General features: G+C 37.3%; 1 protein-coding gene across 1 annotated transcript; it reads left to right on the forward strand.

Annotated features, from left to right (window-relative positions):
- Window positions 1–7,011: 7,011 nt before the first annotated feature.
- On the forward strand, window positions 7,012–10,503 carry LOC143565713 (uncharacterized). Its single transcript, XM_077052599.1, has 9 exons — window positions 7,012–7,234; window positions 7,323–7,527; window positions 7,619–7,709; window positions 7,784–7,929; window positions 8,655–8,898; window positions 9,011–9,115; window positions 9,373–9,555; window positions 9,638–9,839; window positions 9,954–10,503. Exons 1-9 carry the CDS (start codon window positions 7,012–7,014, stop codon window positions 10,439–10,441), a joined length of 1,887 nt encoding a protein of 628 aa, XP_076908714.1. The 3' UTR covers window positions 10,442–10,503.
- Window positions 10,504–11,461: the final 958 nt, after the last annotated feature.

Raw genomic sequence — 11,461 nt, forward strand, 5'->3', positions numbered from 1 at the left:
CGTACATAGATTTTGTTGGCGAGGCATACAGTACTTTCCACCAGTAATTGAATGATTTAAAGATATCATCCTGGAAAAGACTCTTATGTTTTCTCTGTATGTTCTGCATGATGTGCCATCTACAAAGGTTTTTGGTAGCATTGGGAAAGACTGTTTTACAGGCATTCATCAAGGCTTGGTCCTTGTCAGTCAGGATGACACGCGGCTCCCTGCAATCGACGAGCATGTGTTTAAGGCGTTCCAGGGCCCATGTGAAGTTACACTCTTGCTCCCTAAAGATAACTGTGCGCACAATACAGAAAGACTTTGATGTCGACGTCACACCAACAATCTGAACAAACGGCCACTTGTACATGTTGGTGTTGTACGTCGTGTCAATCAACAACAAATCTGAGAACGCACGCCACATGGTATGCGACTTCTCATGACAAAAGAAAACATTCTCTGTCCTATTGGTGGAAGGATTCTCCCATGTGTAAAAGGTAAACCCATGGGTTTGAAGAAAATTTTCAAGTACCCATGTATATAAATATTACAAATATTCTTATTAAACATCATTATTATAATAAAATAATATTATAAATAATATTCTTATTAAATCTTACAAAATATATATATATATATATATTATATATGATAAAACAAAACAATATATACTCTAAATAATATATATTAAAAAGACACTTATAAAATAATAATATTCTGAAAACAAATACATGCATGGGGGTTTCACCAATTTTATCTTGGTCATAAATAAGCTTCACGACGTTGTATATATCCCTAGTAATACATTTGTTACCGGGAAACCTTTTCTTTATGGTTGACTTAATTTGTGCAGCCCTCAGACATTGCCTATGCAACGTCGCAACCATATCAATTTCCTCGTCGGTCAGTTTCCTTAGTGTCGGGTGCCCCTCCTCAAACAAAATAGGTTCGTGGTTGTGCGTCTCGTTGACAACCTCTAGCTTCCAACAACCACCTGGCGCGTTGTACCTCCCGACAAGTTTAAATGGACAACCCCTTTTAATACTCCCGGTATGCCTCACCGTTCCCTTGAGTTTTGGTCCCCACCTCGATTGCATACAAGTTCAACACTTCTCTCCCTTGAACGTTGGACTGAGATAACACAACCATGCTCACGTCCTGTCTTCTTAACCCAATCCACCAACTCAGCAACAGAATCAAAATACTGATATCAAGCAATGTAAATAAAGTAATATTTGGTAACGTGTTGAAAAAGAATAATAATAATTTTTTTTTAAAAGGTCATACATTATTAGTTACATAAGATAATGTCGCCTCTGTTGGTGCATTTTGTGACCGTCGCTATGCAATTCTGACTAGATGGGATGTGTTAGTGAAGTTAGCACAACTTCACGTGTTGGTGAAGTTAGAAGAACTTCACGTGTTGGTGAAGTTAGCACAACTTCACGTGTTGGTGAAGTTAGAACAACTTCACCATAGGCCCAAGCCCAAGCCCACGAAGATATTAGTCTATATATATGTGTGTAATGTTTAGGGTTTGAAGTTAGTTTTTCAGTTGTTTTAGTGAAAAGAAAGAGAGAGTATTTGTGAGAGAGAAACCGAGAGGGGTAGTCGCGTGGGACGGCCCGAGGCAGAGCTCACCTCGGGTCGGCCGTCTTTTGTTTTTTCGTGTTTGGTATGTAATATGTTATGGTTATTATATAAAGGATCTGCAGATTCGTTTTTTCCCATTCGTGTATTTGTTTTTGTGTAATCGTGTTATTCGTATATAACACCATAAACGAGTTTAGGAGGATTCCGCACTCCTAGACATCGTGCGGATCTCGTATCGATCAGCGACGCCCCGGGGGACTTACAAGTGGTATCAGAGCCTTAGGCTCTTATGCTATGGTTCGAGATATGCGTTTTGGTGGTTCTGGCCCGTTTATGATCGATTTTTGGCTGAACAGCCGTTTTGGCTAAGTTGTCGATCAAATTTTATGGTTTTGGCGAAGTTAAGGTTTTGGCAAAATTTCTGGTAGGCGAAGTTATTGAATGGCGAAGATAACGAAGGGCGAAGTTATCTGGTGGTGAAGTTATCTGATGGTGAAGTTAACAGGTGGTGAAGTTAAAGAGAGGTGAAGTTAAAAGGTGAAGTTATTTGGCGAAGTTGACTTTTGGCGAAGTTGACTTTTTGGCGAAGTTGAAAAAAAAAATTTGTTTGGAGTTTTCGTCCGAATGGCCAGGTTTACATGATTATTGTGAGACCGAAAACGTTGTTCTGACAAAGAGTGAAAATTGGTATCTCTTGGGCTTACGTGTGAACAAATACGGGTCAACTATGGCTATGTAGTTGAAGTTGCGAATGGGATATTGTTTGAAACTGGATATTGACACATATTTGGGTGTTTTTGGGCCAAGAAATATTGTTCGAGGTTGACCAACTGAAGAAAGTCAGATTTTGTTCGGGTTTTCGTCATTATTGGATCGTGGTCAAAGCTTATTATTTATGTTATTTTCAAGGCGTTCGAGACTTGGATCCTAAAAACGTGGGATACGAGCATCCGGGATGCTTATTTATTAAGGTGAAAATTTTTGAACAAGTTGGACTTAATCGGAAATTAAATTGTTTAAGCTCTCAACCTGAAAATGTGGGATACGAATATCTGAGATACTTATTTATTAAGGGTGAGCTACTTAAATAATTTCATTCTAGAAAATAATAAGAAAGTCATTTGATCGTTATCCCTGTTGATAGAAGATTCTTCGGATTTATTAATGGTCATGTGTGTTAGATTCTGTCGAGGTGGTTTTGTGATGAAACTGATCACTTGCTGTTGAGTAGTTGAAGATTAAACCTTATCTTACAAACCTATTATGGTTGAGACGACTGATTAGGTACCGGGATTGTCACGAACAAAGATATCGATCGAAGTAATCTGGAGGCGCTTACACTGAAGGGGAGATTTGATATGGAAGACATCAGGTGATTGGTAGATTTGTAAAGCTTCATGACAGTTCAGACACTGCTGGTTGATTGAGTCCTACCAGAAGAAGAACACAGAGGAGCAACGTAAAGGGGGGGGGGGTCTGTTGGTGCATGGTTTGTAATAGATAATCTTTTGTGTTTGTTAGAATTGAGAGCAATGGTCAAGGGGGAGTCTGTTGGTGCATTTTGTGACCGTCGCTATGCAATTCTGACTAGATGGGACGTGTTGGTGAAGTTAGCATAACTTCACGTGTTGGTGAAGTTAGAAGAACTTTACGTGTTGGTGAAGTTAGCACAACTTCACGTGTTGGTGAAGTTAGAACAACTTCACCATAGGCCTAAGCCCAAGCCCGCGAAGATATTAGTCTATATATGTGTGTGTAATGTTTAGGGTTTGGAGTTAGTTTTTCAGTTGTTTTAGTGAAAATAAAGAGAGAGTATTTGTGAGAGAGAAACCGAGAGGGGTAGTCGCGTGGGACGGCCTGAGGTTAGAGCTCACCTCGGTTCGGCCGTCTTTTGTTTTTCGTGTTCGGTATGTAATGTGTTATGGTTATTATATAAAGGATCTGCATATTCGTTTTATCCTATTCGTGTATTTGTTTTTGTGTAATCGTGTTCTTCGTCTATAACACCATAAACGAGTCTAGTAGGATTCCGCACTCCTAGACATCATGCGGATCTCGTATCGATCAGCGACGCCCCGGGGGACTTACAGCCTCCCGTATGAAACGATCACCATCATCATCATCATCATCATCAACATCGTCATCGCCTCCTTCGCGGTGAGCCTCTTGAATGCCATCAACGACGTTGCTCGTGACTGGTCTTGACATGTATGGTTGCTCTCCTAAAGGTAACTGGTACGAATTATGGGTTCCGTAATATGGACCGTTTACATGTAACTGCTGCGAAAACTAACCATAAGACTCCTCGACTCTGGCCTCATATGTATTAGACGATGTCCTACTATCCTCCGGCCACGAAGGGTGACTACCGCCGTATATGATATACCCCTGATAAAAATTATTTTGGCAAGACAACGTATAATATTTAAAAAATAACTAACGCGTTGTTGTACTATATAAACACACTAAATGACCTGGTCAAGATTTGGTAAGTAGTACTGCTCGATATTTCCATACCCCGGCTCATGGTTCAAGTCGGGAAGTTCATTCAAATCTGGCAAGCCCGACTGCTCCGGCTGATCGTTGTATGCGTAGCCCGACTGCTTGTCGTTCCCGTCACCAAACAAAATATCATATAAATCTATTATATTTTAACAAACACAAAACACAAATATTCCCGTCACCAATATTATTCAAAAAAAACCATCTAGGATGGATATATGTAGAGAAAGGGAAACGGGTGTGACAAAATCAAATTATTGATTTGATCCGCCGCGTATCGGGCGATCAGCCGTGTATCACGTAGGATGCATGACTGATTTGATCTGCCGATGTTGACTTGTACTCACTAAGCGGCGTATCGGGCGATCAGCCACGTATTTGGTACAAACATAATAAGACAAAAGCTATTGACATAATAGGACAAAAAAGTGTGATCCGCGGCGGATTAGGCGATAAGCCGCGTAGTAAGTGGGTGTTTTCATTTTTGGGTGGTGTCTCTAGTAGGACCCTTATTATATACATGACAAACATTATTCCCTAAGAATCCACTAATGTCATGAAAACTAGTATCTGTAATATTCATTTCATCTTATTTACCATAAGTAAATGGAATGTTATAAGTTGGTTATGGCTTAATGGTAGAGTACTCACTTTACAAGTGAGAGGTATGGGGATCAAACCTCACTACCACCAACTTATATGGGAGATATAAGGGATGACCCTGGCTTGCCAGGGTTCGAGTCCTGATCTCACCCGGTTTTACCGGCTCTTCGCTGTCGTGCCGTTTGGCGGGCGTGGGGGTCGGGTTTTATCCGGTGAATCCCTCAACAGGTAGACCGCTAGAGGCCCCGTCCGTCTGGAGTAGTGGCCGGCTCGGGCTACCTTTAGCCAATGGGGGCCGTGTACGGGGTACCCGGCGTTACTTAGTTGGCTGTTCAAAATAAAAAAGTAAATGGAATGTTAATGCCTTTAATACTTCATTAATATAAAAATTGGCCGGCTTGAGAGTTAACACATGCATGCACTCTTGACTGATATCGCATGCTAGACTCACTCGTACGTGAGAATGCATAAAGAGTGAAAAAATTAAAAATCCATAGCTTACAAATTGTTTTAATAATTTTTTTAGTATTTCATATAGTTGGTTTTTATTCTTTATTTTAATTTACGTCTAGAGTGTTTGGTTACTTTAACCGAATTTGATATTTCCGTTACGTTTTCCTTTTCATTCAACTTTTTAGACAATTTGTTGGTTTTGTGATTCAAAAGAGGATGTGACACATCTTGTTGCATGTTTACATGTCATTTGTTTGTAATCGTTTAAAGTTTAATGAGTTAACTGGATTTAAAATAATAAAAAAAAACCTATAAATAGAGGGTAATTTGTAATGTCTTCAAAAAATTTTGATGTCTCCTAATCAACGCACTCTCATGGTTTTATCTAAACGTTTGTTAAAACATGTCTAGCCATTTATCGTTTTCGTTCAACGTCAAACTCTAATGCCGCATATACCATAATCCAATTAAGGAATAATGCATCTGGTATGAATAAAAGTCCAAAAAAAAAATGTTTCAAGAAAAATTTGTAATCGAAGTTCTAACTTCACAAAACATGTTCTTAAATCATTTATTCTTTATAAAAGATCCCCAAGACCAAGACTTTGTCCAATGAAAACAAGCATAAAAATTCATAGAATCCAGCTTTTAAAGTGTGAATAAAGATTTATGGGTGGTCAATTAAAGGCAGTCGGCCAATATTGTTTAACAGGTGGGTGGTCTGACCTTTCAAAAAAACATCCAAATTAACTATAAAAAATTAAAAATATTAAAATGGACTGCAAAACCAAAATAATAATAATAATAATAATATATTATTATTATTATAAACTGTTTACAGGGTGGTTGCTAAACTTTCAAAAAGCCTCCAAAAAATTTTAACGGCCAAAAACAGAGAATTACCTAAGTATTTCGTACGAGATGACCCAATGACAAAAGGTTATCGTCAGCTGGCTCAGCCCAGCCCAGCCGTCTGACGCCATTAAACAACTCCAAGTTACCTTCAGTTTTAAGGAAAAACTACCCACCGAAGGGCACTGGTGATCAAAAGCCTCCGTATTAAGTATTAACTATAAAAATATCAAAATGAACTGCAAAAATATAAAAGAAAATAAAATAAGTCATAATAGAAATAATAAAAAATAAAGAAAAGGCCCTACAAATATCCATCTTTCAACTTCACAAACCCTCACATTCTCTCTCTGAATCTCCTGTAAGTATCAACTAATCCTTTGCACATTTATTAATTATTGATTTAACATATTCTTGTTAAAAAAAGGTGGAGTCTTGAAGCTAACAATGAGCTTAATACAGTCCAAATCTTACAACTTTTCATGGGTTTGAGTCACTGGTCCAGTCTTAGCTGTAATCTCGAGTCATGGTACACTAAGATGAGCTATGGGCTTGAACCTTTTGTAGCCATGGTGTCAAAGGTTTGAGTCTTGGTGCAACCCACCTTCATTATTAAAACTTTATATTTATATCATGTGAATAAGATGCTAAAAGTTACCATTTCACATGCTAAATGTATATGTGTGTCACATTCAATAAAAAACAAGAATGTATACAAACGGGTTGGCCTGACAAATTAGTCGGGTTGGACGGGTTTGGGTCGGAACGAGCCGACTCAAAAAGGGTTAAGTTGGTTCAGGTCAGGATGGGTTTGGGTTGAAAGGGGTCGAGTCAAAACAGGTTTCGTGTTAGAATGGGTTTAAGTCGGAGTTTCGGGTAATACGGGAAATATACCCATTTGAAATTGGTATATTTTCTTGATAGAAACCCTTTGTTTTTTTTTTGGTCTTAAAATGATTTTTTTTTCTTGTTTGACCTGATTTGACTTTCTGTTTGCCTGTAACAGTAGAGGTGTTATCTCATATGGGATTCAACAATATGGGGAAATTTTCAATTTTGTTGATGATGTGGTGTTTGGCTTCACTGGCTGAAGCAGAGTATATGCTCTACAAAGATCCCAAACAACCGCAAAATGTTCGAATAAACGACTTAATGAAGAGGATGACATTAGAGGAAAAGATTGGTCAAATGACTCAAATTGAAAGATCAGTTGCATCTAATGAGGTCATGAAGAAGTATTTTATAGGTATATACAAACCATTCAAACCCGAATTATATCATACATTTATCAGTTCTTTTCTTATGATAAAATATGTTGTGATTTCATTTCTTAGGGAGTGTGTTAAGTGGAGGAGGGAGTGTTCCATCAAAACAAGCAACACCCGAGACATGGGTCAACATGGTCAACGACTTCCAAAACGGCTCGTTATCGACACGTTTAGGAATACCTTTAATATATGGGATTGATGCCGTTCATGGACATAATAATGTTTATAAAGCAACAATCTTTCCTCATAATGTTGGTCTTGGAGTTACCAGGTGAGTAAATATACATTACAAGTAGACAATGCAAGCTAAAAAAATATAAAGATATTTGATTAATCCATATGGGCTTACTAAATTTAAACAGGGATCCTATACTAGTTAAGAAGATCGGTGCTGCAACCGCACTTGAAGTTAGAGCAACTGGCATACAATATGCTTTTGCACCTTGTATTGCAGTAAGTAGATTATTTAAACTAATGAATTGTTGTTAGTTTAATATTTAAATGAATAACAAGTTGCACTTGAACAGGTATGTAGAGATCCGAGATGGGGTCGGTGTTACGAAAGCTACAGTGAAGATACCAAAATTGTAAGATTAATGACTGAAATCATACCAGGTTTACAAGGAGAAATCACCGATAAATCCAAAAAGGGTGCCCCTTTTGTTAATGGACAGTAAGTAACAATATGTGCTTATCATGTTTATGTGCCAGGATTACTAGTTTCCAGAAGCTTCTTGATATGGTGATTTCGACCCGTTTTCTTATAGACGGGTCAGGAGAAAAAGATAAGGAAAAAGGGAAACGGGTCAAAAGTCAGCAGTCAGCTAGTGTAATTTTAACGTATACAACCTCCTAAATAGCTTTATGCAAAACAAATAACAATAAACAAAAATCATGTAAAACAATATAGTTTCTATATACATGTATTTTTAACATGATTGTTGTTTAAAAGAAATTTGAGACATGGACAAAAAGTGCTTTTGGCCCGTATCAAAATTACTGGTATTTCGTATTCGGAGGCAACGTAAGGGTAAAGGGTTGTGGACAAAAACAAGTGACATGATTATTGATTTTTTGTTATTGTTGTTACATTTTGAAAACCTAATTATTCTTGTCCTAATTGATAATTGGCTTTTTATTCTGGTCAACTGTTCTGTTTATGTTTGGCTGAGATGTTGATTGGCATAGATCATGGGTTCCACACTTCCACTTACTATACATTATATATAAAATTATATACATATTGATTGTATCCTATCAAGATTTAACTTTGACACTTTAGAGTTTAGATCATCTTAATATCACAAAATCACTTTAAAAACATAATTTATTGACCTTAGTAAGATGAAAAACATGTAATTACATTTGACATCCATTATTTTTTTATTTATTTTACAGACAAAAGATTGCAGCATGTGCTAAACATTACTTAGGTGATGGAGGAACTCACCTGGGAACAAATGAAGGCAACACAGTATTAGACAGTAAAAGGTTTTTCAGTATACACATGCCTGCATATAATGATTCAGTCATCAAGGGTGTGTCTACTATTATGACGTCGTATTCTAGCTGGAACGGGGTTAAAATGCACGCTAACCGTAACCTTGTTACCGGCTACCTCAAAAACAAACTCAAATTCAAGGTATATTCTCATATACCGCTGAATTTAGATCTATCTGTCATAAAAGTGATGAAAAAACTTTAAAATAGTAAAGATTAGTTTTTATTTTATTATATTGTATTTTTAATTTCAGGGATTTGTGATATCAGACTGGGAAGGTATTGACAGGATCACCAATCCTTCACATGCTAATTATACATACTCCATTTTAGCTGGAGTTAATGCAGGCATTGACATGGTTTGTTTTCTTTCACCATCTTTTATTAATAATATTGGTAATAACTATACTAAAAAGTGAAAATTGTTCCATTTAGATCTTACATTTTATATAATTATGAAAAATATCACAAAAATGAAACATTACTGAAACTTGAGTGGTTTTCATAGTTAGAAAAAAGTATGAGTGGCTTTATAAAACTTGGCTGTTATTTCATAATAACTTTATTCTATCTTTTAATCTTATTGTCACACTAATGCATTGATGGAATACTGCAGATCATGGTCCCAATGAACTACAAAGAGTTCATTGACGGTTTGACTTACCTGGTCAAAAACAAATTTATACCCATGAGCCGAATAGACGATGCGGTTGAGAGAATCTTGAGGGTGAAGTTTACAATGGGTCTGTTTGAAAACCCCTTGGCTGATTACAGCATGACCAAGTACTTAGGGTGTCAGGTAAGTCAAACTTTTTTCGGGTTTGACCATACACGTTTGACCGTGATCAAGAACCGTAATCTTGTTCTTATTTATTAAATAGGAGCATAGAGACCTGGCAAGGGAAGCAGTGAGGAAATCACTTGTGTTGTTAAAGAACGGTAAATCTTCAACGCAGCCATTGCTACCACTTCCTAAAAGGACATCGAAGATATTAGTTGCGGGATCACATGCTAATAATATTGGTTATCAATGTGGCGGCTGGACTATTGAATGGCAAGGTGTTTCAGGCAATATTACTGATGGTATGAATATTAATATCACAAGTCGTAACTCGTAAACTTTATAAAAATGATAGTTTTAAGTTTTAACCGATTTATAAGAAAATGGGTTGATTCGGGTCGATATCATTATTACAGGTACGACAATCCTATCTGCTGTGGAAAAAACCGTTGATCCAAACACTCAAGTAATCTACAACGAGAATCCAAACCAAGATTACGTAAAGTCAAACAACTTTGACTTTGCTATAATCGTGGTAGGCGAGCTACCATACGCAGAGACTTTTGGAGACAACTCAAATCTTACAATCCCCGAGCCGGGCCCCAGCACTATTAAAAATGTGTGTGGGTCAGTAAAATGTGTGGTGGTCCTAATCACTGGGCGGCCGGTGGTGGTGCAGCCGTTTGTTGACACCATAGACGCACTTGTGGCCGCTTGGCTTCCTGGAACAGAAGGCCAAGGTGTCACAGATGTTTTGTTTGGTGATTACGGTTTCACTGGAAAGCTGGCGCGTACTTGGTTTAAGTCGGTTGACCAGCTCCCCATGAATGTCGGGGACCCGCATTATGACCCGTTATACCCGTTTGGGTTCGGACTGACAACTGTATCAACCAAAACCACATAAACTTGTGATGTGTCACTTTTTGGTTGTAATCAAACACATTGATTATTTGTTGTTAAATGCTAAGAATCCCTTGAGAATCAATTCTAATAACAGAAAAATGAAGATTTAATATAGTATGCATGGTTTGTATCATGTATGGCGTGCAAACTACTAATTATATCACAACTATATAAAGGTTTTTCAACTTTCTTTGAAAGTTTGGTTGGCACCGATGCCATATGTAGATGAACATTATATAACCAGTACGAGTACCATACCGATAGTGCTACCCACTTTTTCATAATTCGTTATCAGTATTTTTGGTAACGTTAACGGTACAATACCAATCTCATCCATGCATACATGTCATTCTCTGACCACATGTCAACCAACTGGTCAGCAAATGGGAGACATGATAAATCCCTAAGACAACCTGTTGTGGGCGTGAAAATGGCAAGCGCCAAAGCCACATCATCCGCTAAAAACCAAAACGAGCTTGTGAAAGCTTGGTGCTAATTGCTAAAATGGGAGGCGCCAACGCATTACCACAGAAACTATATCAATGAGATGAGGTCCACCTAAATCAGCGAATCACATTTTTTTAACTTTTAGCCAAACCACAACATATTTATATTATTTATATATAATTTTAAGCATATCAGGTTATAATCTCGTTAGCAGTGTGAAGAACTGATAACAAGAAATGATAATTCTTATGTTATATATAGATATATATCATTAGTATTGCATTGCTACTGAATTTGGTGATCTTGATGTTTTTGGTTACAACATTTTGATATCTAGTCTATTGCATATCCTGTTTTATGTAACTATCTTTTTAATACGTTAAACCGAGAAGTGAAATGTGTCTGGTAGATAAAACCCTCACAAACAGTAACATCTTGTATAATACCCTCAAAACCCTCTGAACCACATCGTCTATTCGGCTCATGGGTATAAACTTACCTTTGACTAGGTAAGTCAAAACAGTCAATAAACTCTGTGTGGTTAAGTTATTGGTCATGGGTATATAAACTTATT

The sequence above is a fragment of the Bidens hawaiensis genome, unplaced genomic scaffold, assembly GCF_021521415.1.
Source record: "Bidens hawaiensis isolate Kalapana, Puna unplaced genomic scaffold, B.hawaiensis_p1.1 tig00022513_1, whole genome shotgun sequence".
Lineage (NCBI taxonomy): Eukaryota > Viridiplantae > Streptophyta > Magnoliopsida > Asterales > Asteraceae > Bidens > Bidens hawaiensis.